The sequence below is a fragment of the Pimephales promelas genome, chromosome 1, assembly GCF_988280905.1.
Source record: "Pimephales promelas chromosome 1, fPimPro1.hap1.1, whole genome shotgun sequence".
Lineage (NCBI taxonomy): Eukaryota > Metazoa > Chordata > Actinopteri > Cypriniformes > Leuciscidae > Pimephales > Pimephales promelas.
In genome coordinates, this window is record NC_142769.1 from 4,078,830 (window position 1) to 4,095,000 (window position 16,171).

The following is a 16,171-nucleotide window of genomic DNA, read 5'->3' on the forward strand; positions in this document are numbered from 1 at the left end:
GAGGAAACGCAGGGCTTAAATACATGGGGAGAGTAATCATGGTAAAACAGAACAGGTGTGGAATCGAATTAGTGTGGTGAGCAGGACGAGTGGCGTGATTTGATAATGAGCGATAGCTGCGAGACGCACAAGTCTTGTATCTCTCACGGAGGAGCGACGACAGCATAGTAATAATAATAATAATAATACGTTTAATTTATAACGCACTTTTCATCCAAGGATCTCAAAGTGCTACAGGTTAAAAACAATAAAAGATAAACAGTTCTTTAAACTGTTTTAAGAACTGTTTATAACTGTAGCATAGCTGTCAACCCTCCCGTTTTTTCCGGGTTTCTCACGTATTTTAGCTCTTTTCCCGCTGTCTTCCCGTTTTAGTAGTTTCCCGTAAAATATCCCGTAATTTTGTGTGAGACGTACGAGCTCGGACACGCGCGCGTCTCCAGAAAACGCGTGCATGCTAGAAATAGAACTGACGCCTATTTTTCACGCGACAGGCAAGCGTGTTTTTTGTCTGGAATTTCTTTGCGTTTCCAAGCAAAAAAATAAATAAAAAATAGGAAACTACATATGTTTAGACTAGCTGTATGTCATTTTGTACTCGAATACATATTAATAAATTACATTTTGATGTTTGAAAGTCTAGGTTTTTACATAAATTCAGATATCAATGTAATTTAAACAAATAATAATTATTATAAATCGATTTTCAAATATATGAATAAAATATATTTTATTTTTTTCCATTTGTTTCTTATGCTCTTAACAATGTGATTACATGAAGAAGAAAAAAAAACTAGAAAAAAAAACCGTTCTGGGCCTCAGGAGGATATAAAGATAGGATAGTGTGTCTTCTGAGTGATGGTCCACCATCAGGCTAAATAGGCTCTTTAAAGCTACACAAAATGTGTAAATGTAATTGAAGTAAACAGACAGCCCACTTCCCTATTTTGCGGATTTTAGAAGATGTGTGATAGGCTAACAGTAGAAATTGTTGTCCAAATGCAAGAGCAACACACCGCTAATCCAAATGTAGATTTTTTTTCTGTCTCTTTCTCTCTCACACATGGCTTACGTTAGTTATGAACTCTTTAGACTTTTAAGGATTAGCGCTTTATTTTTAAAGTCTGTGGGTAAGAATCGTGCAAAAAAAAAAAAAAATCCCTTATTTTGGGGATGGATTCCGGGAAAACTCCCTTATTTTCAATGTTCAATGTTGACAGCTATGGACGACAGTGAAGGATGAGAGAGGCTAGGTCTGGATTTTATGTCGTGTTTTGTTAAATGTGACGGCAGTCGTCCGTGAGGGGCTGCTGTCTTTACTTTCATTTTGTACTGGTTTATTTTATTATTAAGTTGTTAAATGTTCACCGGTTCCCGCCTCCTCCTTCCCACAACATCTAACCTCATTACAATAAAGAACTATGGAAACTAATTAGCACAAGGAAGAAAAAAGAACCAAAACACAATGAAACTGAACAGACATAGAACTACATACTGTAGGTGCGTTCCATTTAACAGGGTCCCTACGCAGTGTTCACTGCTCCCCACTCCCTGAACACGGTATATCAGTTGAAGTGGACTTCACTGACTTCCTGTGAAGTGATGTATCGATGTTTCCAGTGTTGTAGTACTCGAGACTCGGACTCGTCTCGGACTCGGTCTCGAGACCATATTTTAATGGTCTTGGTCTTGTCATGGACTCGTGTCCAGTTGGACTCGGAATTGACTCGTACTCGAACATTTTTTTTTTAGGACTCGGAATTATTCCTGAGTCCACTCGAGTTCAATGAAAAATATTTTTCATGATTATTAATGTATGTTAATAAAATATTTCTTTAAATTGATTGACACGCCCAGTGATTGGTGATTTTCTAGTGCGCAACTGCAAAATTACTAATTAAATTAAATTAAATTACTTAGTAATTGTTAAAATTACTTTTAACACCACCTACTATGTGGCCTTTTTACCCTAAACTGATCATATTTTTTAAACTCTAAGTAAATTCAGTAAAAAAAAAAAAAGGATTTCTCTAAGTAAATAAAAGTAAATTAGGTAATCAACCCGTCTCGGTCTCGACTCGGACTCGATCGTCTCTGGTCTCGGACTCGACTCGGACTCGACTCTCTATGGACTCCGTTTTGACTCGGACTCGACTCTCTCTGGTCTCGGTGTCGACTCGGACTCGAGTGAGGTGGTCTCGACTACAACACTGGATGTTCCCTTATTCCCTATGCCGTTTGCAGTGCCCTTCGAACTGAACATGTTCGTTCCCTTCGAATTGGAATCTCCAGCTATGCTAACTATTTATAGCTTGAAGCAGTTTAAAGCAATACATAATACATTTTCATTATGCAATTTTGTACATATATTTATTACATACTTAAAATGTATTTTATTATGCGTTGTATATATAATATGACTTTTTTTTTGCGAGACAAAAAACATCTTGACGTCCTTCAAAATAGCAGGCTTGAGTTTCGTTTGGTTTTGGGGGTGAAATATGACCCAGCCATGATTTTTAATTGAGACTTTCTTCCTAATCACCGTTTTCAAGCACTCAGCCTTGCTTTGGAACATTTGGCCATTCATGATCATTTGAGCTCTACTTGTAGTGTTGTCTCCGTGACCAACAAAGAAGCCACTCTCTGACATTTTCTTCTCAATCACACGGTGTGTTGCACTGTTGTCGTGGTAACCAGGGGTGGTAACTCTGTGCCGGTGTCTGGTGACCTGGCAGAATAGTGGCTCGCAAAGTCGATTAGATCAGAACTGACCTGAGGCCTGTGGAAAGGAACGAGCTGTATCTCAAAGCATGATGCTTGACAGGCATGCTGGACGTTTGCGTAATTGGTCTGTGCTTGTGGGCTTTAGACAATTAGTTCCTCATACTGCATGGCTAAGTGAGCATTTGCTCAAGAGAGTATAGTATGACGCATGAAAGAAAAATGAAGCACTTAATCATTTGTACACGGTTTGCACAAGCACAAAAATGATCTGTTTCTTTGCATACTGTTAAGTCTCAGCCACCCACACACACATAAAGCAGCATGTTAACCACATTACAACATCCTCGCAGCAGATAAAGCTTTATGCTCAAGGCTGCAGCTGTATTCCTGAGTTATTATACCATTAAGGAGCTTTCACACTTCATGGATCACTTTTAACCCTTAATTCATCCATGTTTCACAGTTTGTTATTAATCTTGGGTTTTGAGATGTCTCACTGTAAATTTGTAAGCCAACTGGATTAATCCAGAATGTTTTAGGATTTTGACAAACTTAAAGAAACGTAATGATCTGTTATAGGGATGGGCAACGATTAATCGCGATTAATCGCATCCAAAATAAAAGTTTATGTTTACATAATATATGTGTGTGTAGTGTGTATAATTAATTTGTATATATAAATACCCACACATGTATGTGTATATTTTAAAAAAAAGTGCTATTAATATATCAAATATTTATATTTTATATAATATTAATTATGTATAAATATATACATGCAAATATTTCTTAAATATATACATGCATGTGTGTGTGTTTATATATACAAATTAATTATACACACTACACACACATATATTATGTAAACATAAACTTTTATTTTGGATGCGATTAATCGCGATTAATCGTTGCCCATCCTGCATTATTTCTAGATCACTCAATGAAAATTCACCCTAATGATTTGTTCTAACCTGATATTGTCAGATTGATGATATCACCGAATATTAAGTGTCTTTTAAGCCCCAACTAAACAAGCCAGAGGCGACAGTGGCGAGGAACCCAAATGATTATGATTCCATTCACAAGTCTGATTATGGATTGATTTCATTTTCATAATTACGTAAACTGAAAATACAAGGACAACTAACACAGCTGCTTCATCTAAATGTAAGCTCTAAAAGAATATGATCTTCTAGCTGACATAAAATAACCAAATTTTATTGAAATGTACTTTAATTATTAATTAGTTTCGTGCCACATCTTACCCCCGGTTTTTGAATCTTTTCGTGATAACTGGTTTAATAATATGGTTTAAAGGGTTAGTTCACCCAAAAATGAAAATTAAGTCATTAATTACTCACCCCCTTGCTGTACCAACCCCGTAAGACCTTCGTTCGTCTTCGGAACACAAATAAAGATATTTTTGATTAAATTTGAGAGCTGTATAACTACCACATTGGCTGCCTAAGGGACTGGCTCTTGACGGCCCAGAAAGTCAATGAAGAAAATGTTTAAATATCCCAAGTGACTACCGTGGCTCAACTATAAGTTTATCAAGAATACTTTTTGTGCGAAAAAACAAACAAAAATAACGACTTTATTCGACTATTCCTTTTCTTCCTTGTTGGCCTGAAACGAGACTTCCTTAGATTTCCACGACGCATGCGCGAGAATTGCGATCTCCTTCAACTACTTCAGTTTAGTTCTCGCGCATGCGTCGTGGAAATCTAAGGAAGTCGAAAAAAAAGGAATAGTCGAATAAAGTCGTTATTTTTGTTTGTTTTTTCGCACAAAACGTATTCTCATCGCTTGATAAACTTATAGTTGAGCCATGGTAGTCACATGGGAAATTTAAACATTTTCTTTATTGACTTTCTGGGCCGTCAAGAGTAGGGTTGGGTATCGAGAATCGAGTATCGATTGGAACCGAGACTAACTTTTCGTTTTTACCGGAATCGTTCAAAAGTTAAAATTTCGATTCCTAGTTTCGATATTCACAGTCCACCGAGTGGAAGAAGAAACCGCTGAACAACACCAACGAAGAAGCGTCTACCGGAAGTGTTGGCACAACCACGCGAGTCGAACATGAGTACCTTACGTCGGCGATCCAAAGTGTGGCTTCACTTTTCTAAAAATAACGAAATCTCGGCAAAATGCAAAATTTGTGACAAAAGGAGTATTTTTACAGAAGGAGTATTTCCTTCAGAAAGGATTATTTCCTTCAGAAAGGCCGTTGGTTAGCAAGGTTAGCTAAACTTTTTTGACCCTGCCTCTTAAAAGAATCGGAATCGAGAATCGTTAGGAACCGGAATCGAAACAAGGAATCGCAATCGGAATCAGAATCGTTCAAATTCAAACGATACCCAACCCTAGTCAAGAGCCAGTCCCTTAGGCAGTCTATGTGGTAGTGAGACAGCTCTCAAATTTAATCAAAAATATCTTCATTTGTGTTCCGAAGATGAATGAAGGTCTTACGGGGTTGGTACAGCATGAGGGTGAGTAAGTAATTAATGACTTAATTTTCATTTTTGGGTGAACTAACACTTTAATGGTGCCTTTTTACCTTTCCGCTTTCATTGTATGGAAAAGTTCCTTTGAGTTTGAACGAACTGTTCAATCGTCAAAATGCTGACGATTGAGTGTTTCGTTTTCATCCTCCCCATTAAGAAGAATCCTTGGCAAGTCATCCTCATTATTGATCTTCATTTTGTAGAGTGACAATCAGTGCATTTACATGCGAGTTATAATTGGATGTTGGCAATATTGTCATTAAACATTACCTCACGTAAACGCAGTACTTCGATTAAACTAATGCGATTAATAATATCTAGTACTTCCATAAAAATGTTTTGCATTTATTTATTGGTATAACCATACGTCTTAGCAAATAATCAGAATAATAAAAATGGCCTGTAAACTGGAGTGAAGAGTTCTGCTCACGTCAAGCAAACTTCTCATCATTCAGAATGATATCGGCCGATACGATTTTCTCCCGAATTTTCTCCCTATTATATTCAACTGCTAACTGATGCGCTACAGCGATCTGTCTCGTTACATTTAAGAGCGTCAAAACGCCATTTATTGTTTGAATTTCGTGATAAAATAATCACATTATTGGTGCACATGTAAATGTAGTCAATGGCTGTGTCCGAAATCACCCCCTATACCCTTAAATAGGCCACTATTTGAAGATACAGCAATTTATAGTGGTGTTCGAAACCATAGTGGACGTTATCAAGTGCACCACAATAACGAGCGTACAACCGATGCATGCTCAACGAAGTACGAAATGGCCCCCCATTATTCACTATTCCCTACATTACTCCACAAATATAGTTCACTTGAAGGACTGACTGGAAACAAGTGAGTGAATTCAGACACTGAGTGCACTGGAAGGGCTGCCGCTTTTGCAAAGTTTGTGCTTGTCGTTTAATAATCATTTGAAACTTAGCTAACTAGCAGCTCTAGTTGTAATGAAAGGATTCATCTTGAACTCTGTCATGGAAACTATGTATAAACCTCAATTATACAATTATAATCAATTTGCATCACAATACAGTATGATATTACGCTGTACCCACATTGGACCAGCGGTTTGGAAAATGTATGGGTGGATGATTCATCTGCAGGAATTCATTCGACACGACCGTCATAGTGCATTATGGGTATTTTCTAGCCGTTGAGATCTGTTGTACACTCGTTATTGCGCTTCTGTCACGTTTAGTGTCTGTGTTTGTCCATGTGTTTCATTGATGTTAACATTTGTCCCAGCTGTGTCTCGTTTCCCAGATCTGTACTGTGTATTTAAGCCCCGTGTTTCAGACTTTTCCTCGTCTGTCGTGGTCGTTGTGTTATGTTTGTTTGTTCTGTTCTTGTGTCTTGTTATCCACTTTATGAGTGTTCGAGTTTGTTTAAATAAAAGCTGCTGCAAGTAGATCATGCATGCTTCCCTGCTTCAACGTGCATTGTGACAGGTGCATTGTGGGATTGAACAAGTGCCCTCGATCAAATGGCTGTTCCCTCGAACATTGCCCTTTCTGCGATTTCGGACACAGCGTTATTTTTTTTTGGAGTGGGACAAAGGCCTCTCCATAAACAGTATGATTAAAAGTAGACCTCTGAGTATTGGGAGACCATGCACACTTCCATTTCTATCTAATCACAGGCTTCTTGAAAGCCTTACTGGTTCCCCTGTGCTGATCTCATTGGTTGAGGACATGCAGTGCTGTGCGGCTGAAAGCATAGTTTAATTTTTCTCTGATTAAGAAGTGTGTGTAGAGCACTCTCTGAGTCACATTAGAAGAACAAGTGAAACACTCTACTATTATTTATGGGATGTGCCTAATTAGTTATATAAATACAAAATTAAAGTTAAAGTCCCTGTAAAGGTAATTCAACCAAAAAATTCGAAACACATTATAAATGTTACAAATGTATTGCTAAAACATATTACAAAGACTGTGAACTGTGAAGTTAAACAGTTGCTATAACCCTTGCTATTTTACTGATTTTTTGGGCGGGGCTAAAACAGGCACGTTGCACGTTGGCAGAAAAACATGTTTTATCCGCGATCTTATTGAAAAAAACATAAGATCGGGGGCAGCAGTGGCTCAGTGGTTCATGTAGATTGTCTACAAACCGAAAGGTACGTGGTTCAATCCTCGGTTCCACCTGACCAAGTGTCGAGGTGTCCATGAGCAAGACATCTAACCCCAGCTGCTCCCGACGAGCTGGATGGCGCCTTGCATGGCTGACACCGCCGTCGGTGTATGAATGTGAGGCAAATGTAAAGCGCTTTGGTGGCCATTAGGTCTATGAAAGTGCTATATAAATGCAGTGGTGGAATGTAACGAAGTACAAATATATTGTTACTTTACTTAAGTACATTTTTCACGTATCTTTACTTTACTTAAGTAGAATAAATAGTGCATACTTTTAACTTTTACTTCGTTACATTTTGCAGCAATTATTATACTTTCTACTCCACTACTTTTCTACAACTTCTGTTACTTTTTCATGACATTTTCTGATCAGTTTTTCCCCTTCCAAAACGTAATCTGACCGTCCGTTCGTTGCACGTTTGTCTCACCAGTGACGTTTGGTTGCCATAGATACATCAACTAAATGCGTCTCGCAGGCAGTGTGTTTATCGAGCAATTTATACGTGAAAATTTGTTTTTACGTGCATAGGAAACACACCGTGTGTAAATACGTTTGGTTAGGATTATGGCAAGCCAAGAGGTTCAGAATTACACCATAAATGAATCGCGTTTTTTCGTAGGAGTATTAGGTTGAATGAGTTAGAATTAAATGTTTTATTAATCATTAGAAAATAGTCATTAAGAGAATCGTTATGCAAGTACTTTTACTTTTAATACTTAAAGTACATTTAAAATCAGGTACTTTTTACTTTTTACTTAAGTATGGTTGTCATTGTGTTACTTCTACTTTTACTAAAGTAAATATTTATCTGGTTATTTGAAGAGTTCAGATGCAAAAGCCTCTAAGTGCCATTTGAAATTTTCTTCTAGAATTATCATTTTTATCAAACTTGTATATTTAAGTTCAGTGATTTCACTTAAATGGCAATGATAATTACCTATTAATTGTTATTTAAGTGAAATTACTGAACTTAAATATACAAGTTTGATAAAAATCATCATTAAAGAAGAAAATTTCAAATGGCATTTAGAGGCTTTTGCATCTGAACTCTTCATTTGTACTTTTACTTAAGTACTGAGATTCAGTACTTCCTCCACCACTGTATAAATGCAGTCCATTTACCATTTACCAAAACTACACTACCCACAATCCTAAGCTTCGTAGCAACGTCTGCTGATTGGTCCAACTCGCTGTTACCATAGAAACGTTTACCTTACTGGCGAACGGCCAGAGCTGTCAGCTACCCGCAGCTGTTGTTGTTGTGTGAGTGTCCCGCGTTGCTCTGCATCAGGACTTAGACAGCCATACCTCAGCTTTCACGCGTTCCCACTTGAGAGTTTTCATTTACCATCCGAACCACATCGTCATATGTGTGACTTCAGGCGGGTTGCGGAGAGATTTGGTCCAGCGGTATCTATCGGACTCCACCATTGTAAAAAGCTAACCGGAAGAGCTGTATCCATACTAAAAGACGTACTTCCGGTCTTCAATTTTTTCTTGACATACACCTATTACCGCCATGTCTTATTAATTTGCGCTGCTCTTGGTAGATTGCGTTGGTCATTATCCGGCTGTGTCCGTGTTCTTTTTTGTCGCTTTTATGGAATTGCGCTCTCATGCTATTTTGCCCTGTTTAGTAAATCTGGCCCTAATGTTGCTCAATGAATCACTAGAGACCAGAATGCTCTTGACCAAAAACCCAGAACACCCAAGTAACCGCTAGGGATGGGTATCGTTAAGGTTTTATCGGTATTACTACTCTTACCGATACCGCTTATCGATTCGGTACTTTAACGGTATTCTTATCGGTTCTTTTTGGTGTTTTTTAGTATATATTTTTTTTTTTTTTAAGAATTAAGAACATAATTAAACTTTATATTTTGAAACGTAAAATAGAAAAAGCAAAACGAAGAAAAATATCTTTTTGTTATGCAGCAGTGTGCAGGCTTTTTTTGTTTATACAATACGTAAGTACAAACACAAGAATACACTTAATCAAAGATACAAATTATATACAAAGTGCTTTAATTTCAGGAAGGTCTACTAACATATCTTTTCAGGTAATTGTTTCTGTCTGAAAAGAAACCTAGTAATCAAATATAAAATAGCACCGTATAGTTTATCATAGATAGAATTAAATCTAAAGTTACTCATTCAAAAGCTGTGAGTGATCTTCTCTGCCTTTTGTTGTTTGATTTGCATTAATGGCTGAATCGTCAGCAGGTTTAGGCTATTAGACTGCTGCCCCTTTAAGACCGATTGCAGATCTAATGGGGACTGATGCACCATCATTTTCTCCCTATTATTTACGTCCATTTAAGACATAATTGTGTTTAAGTGAATAAACTGTGTTTAAGTGAATCTCAGAGCTGGTCATTTTGACATTTTTATGTATATTTGATAGTTAAGGACGCACGAAGCCCAAGTATAGGCTACTTTTCTTGTCTCGTTGCAGTCCGTTTCGGAGCGCGCACCGCCTTGTGAACAGCGTCTCTTGCGCAGGTTTTTGTGTTTTTAATAGCCATTTTCTTGATCTTGCAACAGTAGAAGACAGCATTTTGCAACAATCGCCAATCGTGCTGATTCTGACGGTTACGTTTGGGTTTTAGGAAGAACTGACAGCGCTCCGCAGTGCTGTGAAGTAAAGGAAGTTAAGCTGGACAGATCGTCTCGTTTTTTACGGTTTTATCTCAAATATCTTCTTCTTATAATCTTTGGAGGCCGAAATACAAAATATATTAGAATAATATCCCAGATCTAATGTGTAACCACGCTGAATGTTTAGTTCTGTCCTCATTGTCACTCATTAAGCAGGGCTGTCGTGTTGCGCGTGTTTTGCGTGAGAGCTCTCTCTCTTCTGAACTGCGAATTGCAAATTTGCATCACAGACAAATGGTTTAATTAAAATATAGTTTATAGAAATGGCTGGCGATATAAACATGTTCAAGATAACGTCTTTATAGGAATAAGAAATAGTAGACCAACTTATGTGTATTTACTTAATTTCTCCAGTACCGACAGCAGAACCGATAACGTCCGAGCTTATCGATACAGCGGTCTTTCAAAATTCAGTACCGGGGCCCGTTTAATACCGGGTTTCGGTACCCATCCTTAGTAACCGCATAGCTATGTAAAACTGCTTTTAATAGGTTATGGGAAAGACTGATGATATTTCCTTATTTCTTTTCAGGAGCAGCATACCTTTGATTTAAGTTAAAGAGTAACCCAGATCATTATATTCAAACGGCTGACCAGCCTGATAGTCAGAGACTGTTTGTGCTCTTATGATGTGTCTGAAAAGAAACTAATAGTCTTCACAAGCTGTGCCGGCACCACATAACACCAGGGAACACACTAATGCAAGGTCGCTCCGTGGTTCACGTTTGAAAATGAAATAGTTCAGAGCTGTTTCTTAGTCACAGCGGGTGCTGTCCAACGACTGCTCATTTATGTTAAGATAGCTCAGAAATTGATTTACTGCTTAAAAAGCCTCCGGATTTCATTTAATGCTGTAATGAATGCTAGTGAATTTCAATTTAATGATGTTCATTTTTAATAATTGACCAACGTGGTCCATCTGTTCCAGTGCAGTGCAGCCCTTGACCAGGTGTGTTATTTGAGGATTGTTTGAGAGCGAAGGCAAGTGTGTTGAGTGCCAGCGGTCAAACTCCCATGACTTCAGTGAGTGGGAGGGGAATTCCTGTGGGTGAGATCCAGTGCCAACCTAAACTGATCTGAGGTCACCTTTTGTCTCTGCGATAATGAACAAGTTCAGGGTACAGATTGGGGAGAATTGTTCTCACAAGAGAAACACTATGGCAGAGGCTATTTGCAATAGCGTTAAATGCCATTTATACTTGTAGCGAGACACAAATAGCGACAGATGCTATTTACACAAAGTGCAAAATGCAGTATTTTCTTTGCAGTAAGTGTAAATAGTTGTTAGATGCTATTTATGCTTTATTAGTGGGAGATACTGTACTAAAAAAAGGAGAAAAATTAAATGAATGCCAAAACAATTGAGATGGACAATCAAATCAAAGATGGTGGGGTTTACTGTTCACAGAGCCAAGACTGGGAGGTACTGGTATTTAAAGGCATACTTCACCTCTGGGAAGATGAATGTGTATTTAAAATGGGTCATTTATGTAGAAGAAATGTGAAATAATTTTTGAATTTGGAGCTTTCTAGACTGAGAAAAGCCAGAAAATGTATTTTTGGCTTATGTGGATAAAAGACAACAACTCCCAGAATGCACTTGGTTCGCTGCCCTAGGAGGCCACGCCTACTGGTAACAGAACGCAGTAGTTAAACAACAAGTCTAGGCTACAAGTGAGTCTCCGCGATGAGTCTGTGCGAAAATGTGTTTGGAGATCGCCCAAAATGTCCGGGATTCGGCTTTTGCGTTCTACAGTCGCCGTTCATTATGTTTATTGTGGCGAGCGGGACGAGTGAGGGCCGCGGGAGAGCGGTGGCGTGATTACCGATGAGTGACATCTGTGAGACGCACCGGTCTCGTATCTCTCACGGAGGAGTAGGAATTTTCTTAGCAATGTTTAAACTAGGGATGCACCGATATGAACATTTTGGCCGATACCGATAACCGATAATTCTTTATATTTGAAAGCCGATAACCGATATATATCGGCCGATAAATCTAAATCTAATTTTTATAGAATTTTTGAAAGCCTGATTGCGAAAACAAAAGTCTCACAATTAAAATCCGTGCCCTAACACAATTATAATGATATAATTTTTCACAGTTATAATGTTATAATTTCACGTAGCCGATATGACAGCACATATTGCACTTAACTATATTTTCCTTTTTGATTCGAATCGTATTTCAAGCAATTAAGATCAATCATGTTGAACAGTGTGCATCTCAAGTGTTGAAGGAAATAATTCATTATTTCTCAGATTCAATACATCAGCCAAATTTTATTATCGGGCCGATAACGATACCATTAAAATGAGCAAATATCGGCCGATACCGATATGATGGCCGATATATCGTGCACCCCTAGTTAAAACGTACATCAACCGATCATTTGTTTAGCGTTCATGTAAACTTTACATTCAGATTCACCAATCGGAATTAATTCAGTTAGTTTGAAACTAGGGGTGTCACGATTCTCCAAATCCTCGATTCGATTACATTTTCGATTCTAACGCCACGGTTCGATTCTCGATTTTCATCAATCGGCCAATCAGGATGCTCTCGCTGTCTCGGTATGCACGCTCGCTCTTTCTCGCTGACTTTTTAACTGATTTGCGTGCATCAGGGAGCCGCTATCAATATGCGGGAGACTCAGTCCCGGCACTTCCGCGAGACTTGAGATGTCTGCAAACTGTGGCTTTTTTGAAGCGCGAACATTGTCAACATAACTCAAATGGAAATACAAAAAACTTCCACACAAGAGGTTCACATTCTGTTGATGTGTCTCCTGCATCTGCAGTTGCCATGCTATCTTTTGAATGGCTGTAGCTAAGTTTGGAGGATTTTTCCCAGACAAAAAATACATAAATCTCTCGTCACAGGGGATATGAGGGTGGGAAGCATGGTAATTCGAAAATACTACAGGTTTTCTACTAATACAAAGCGTAATGCTAAATCCTAAAGTATCCCTTTAAACGTTTGACAACTGTATTATGAAATATTATATGCAGTAATGCAAGCTACTCCACTTTTTGCTGTTTTGAATTGAAAATGTAGGCCAGCCTTTCTCAAACTTTTTTCAGTCAGGGCACCTATCAAAAGTTCATAAAATCTCAAGGCACCCCAGTGTAAAATATAATTTAAAAACACTGCATAACCCAAATTTAAATGCAAATGTCTTGTTTAGTTAGACAGAACAGTAATGAACAGAGCATAATATGAACTGTAAATAACAATAATAATAAAAACTTTATAGCACCTTTAAAAACACAGGTTTGCAAAGTAATTCACAAAATAATTAATCAGAGACACAAATGCCATAAAACCGTAAGAGGTGGACCGCCCAATACAAGAACCCAATAACAAATCCAGACCAGGAGAACTCAAATGAAGTGCACGATGCAGATAAAATAAAATAAAAATCCCCGGCTCTTATGGGGATTTTCTTTTCAAAAAACGATCCATAATGCTGTAACTAAAGTGGCCTAAATTCACGTTTATTTTTACGTTTCTGTCAGTCTGAGGTGTTGCTATAACGCGTTGCTATGGATTGCGTCACTTGCGTCAAGTTGGGTGCGTCTTGCTTCGGTCTTGTGAGACGGATTTTTTTATGATTAATTTTATATATTTATCTAAAATGAATTTACAATTTTATTAATATGTTCATATGTTTAAAAAGAATAATGTAAATATGTAAATTCAAATATATTTATATATGAAATGTCAGCTGTTTTTTTTTTTCTGTTTTTTTTTTTTTCACATTTTTTTTAGCCTACGTAATTTTTTGGCGGCACCCCTGACACAGCTAGGGGGCACCCCAGTGTGCCGCGGCACCCACTTTGAGAAAGGCTGATGTAGGCTATAATTTATAATAATTTAAGTGATTCATAACTAAACATGACCAGAAACATTAGCAGACCAGTTTTTAACATATAAGGTACACAATTAAGAGTGAATGTGTGCGTATTTAAAATAAATATATTATTTGCAAATAGTTCAAAACACAATTCCAGTTTTTCTTTCCTTTATTCCCTAAAATTCCTTTAAATCATTTAATTATTTAATTCCTTTATATAATAATTCTTTCATATAATATTTAATTATTTAATTCCTTTATATAATAAATAAGATTTTATATATTATATATAAAAATCACGGCCTTGATTATTACTTATAATGCTGGAAGAACTAATTATAATAGAATTAAATATTCTGACATGGCTACGTGATGAAATGATTTAGAAATGCACATTTGTGAGACTTTGAACATTCGATTTGTGCTGAAACTCCTCAGGGACTGTTTTCTGTAACTCTGGGGATATATTGAGGCGATCTTTCCACTGATGCGTTTTATTGCCTCCAATCCCGCGAGACCACTGTGACTCATTCAGACTCAATCAAGCCCTCCACATATTTGCAATACGGGTGAAATGAAGCTGAATCTGAGGGGCACGACTGGAGAAATGACCCTTGACGTTTAACGGGAAGAGAGGGCGGAAGGGATGATATCCGTACTTTGACATATCAATCGAACAGCAGTGGCTTTAAATAATTAAATCCCTGTGTCCTTTGCCTTTAAAGCTTATGTGTTTTTGATAAGAAGAGGTTTAATAGCATAGCAGGTCTTAACAAGTACCATTAACAATTCTGTGATGCACGGTTTAAAATCATCATATGAAATTAGTGTGTGATGGCAATGAACTCTTCTACATCTGAGAAATGTGATCTTATGATGTTTTCATAAGGATTTGACAGTAAAGTGAAGTGAGTCTGAAGATTGATGGCAGCTGGAACAATATAGCGAGTGTTTGAGACAGAAGGCATGTTTTTTTTTTTTTTTTCCAGACTAAAGCCGGTGCTTTTGGAGATGATATCATCTGCAATAAATGTATCAATGAATACTAATGATGCTCTTAACTTACATTGTTAATGTTAACGGTCCTTGAACGGACACTTGCTGCACTCCAACCCTTTATCAGTGCTTATCTGAACATTACACCTTAGCAATTATTTGTTTACAAAAATATATGAAAAGGTTGGCTGTAACATATAGACACTTTTGGTTTATTACAAGGATTTGCCTTTGACGTTTACCTTTGAGCAAGACTCTAGGTTGCTGTAGGAGACTGTGGATGAAAAACAGATTTTAAAAGGCAGTTAACTATTTATGCCCATTACATTTTGAATTATTATTATATATTATTACAATCCAGTGGTTTGAAACAATTTTTTTTTGTGTTCATTTTCACTTTAGAAAGCTGATGCCAGGGTCTCTTAAGGCCCTGACTAGCAGCTGTCATGTTTATTCATTTACTGATTCTTCCAGTTAACATTCACTTTACAAGATGTGGACATACTGTATCATGCATCCCCCACATAACCTGTGGGCACAGGTTCATATTCATATTCAGGTCTCTGCAACAAAATTAGCTCAATGGCAAGTCAAAAGTAGCCCATATATTGCCAGATGCGATTCACGCATTGGCCGAAATCATGCTGGGGTGGAAATCAACCCTGATAAAAATGTTTTATCTGCGGCAACAACTTGTGGCAACACTGTTCATATTGAATATGAGGTGGCAAAGTCCTCATTGTTTTTTTTGTTGTTTTTATGCTTTATTTGAACCCAATGTATATTAATTTTTCTCCTACTGTTGACACATTTTTCCTAGTTAAAGAAACATTTCGCGTACTTGCACTTAAAAATAAATACATAAATACATAAATAAATAAATAAATAAATTCTGTCTGGTTATGCATTGGTCTGCTTTAGTTTGTATTTAATTTTATCAATGTTTGGCTATCTATCTATCTATCTATCTATCTATCTATCTATCTATCTATCTATCTATCTATCTATCTATCTATCTATCTATCTATCTATCTATCTATCTATCTATCTATCTATCTGTCTGTCTGTCTGTCTGTCTGTCTGTCTGTCTGTCTATCTATCTATCTATCTATCTATCTATCATCTATCTATATTTCTGTTTATCTATCTATCTATCTATCTATCTATCTATCTATCTATCTATCTATCTATCTATCTATCTATCTATCTATCTATCTATCTATCTATCTATCTATCTATCTATATTTCTGTTTATCTATCTATCTATCTAT

The 16,171-nt window shown here is 37.1% G+C and overlaps 2 protein-coding genes across 3 annotated transcripts in view; both read left to right on the forward strand.

Annotated features, from left to right (window-relative positions):
- The window catches only part of vat1l (vesicle amine transport 1-like), a 41,440-nt gene that overhangs the window by 17,482 nt on the left and 7,787 nt on the right, over positions 1-16,171 (forward strand). The window lies entirely within an intron of this gene.
- The window catches only part of LOC148998315 (uncharacterized), a 6,788-nt gene continuing 1,767 nt past the window's right edge, over positions 11,151-16,171 (forward strand). Inside the window, exons 1-2 of the mRNA XM_089131840.1 lie at positions 11,151-11,165; positions 15,822-16,171. The exon at positions 15,822-16,171 is cut by the window's right edge and continues 30 nt beyond it. Coding sequence (XP_088987966.1) covers positions 11,151-11,165; positions 15,822-16,171 — 365 coding nt within the window. The remainder of the gene's footprint in view (positions 11,166-15,821) is intronic.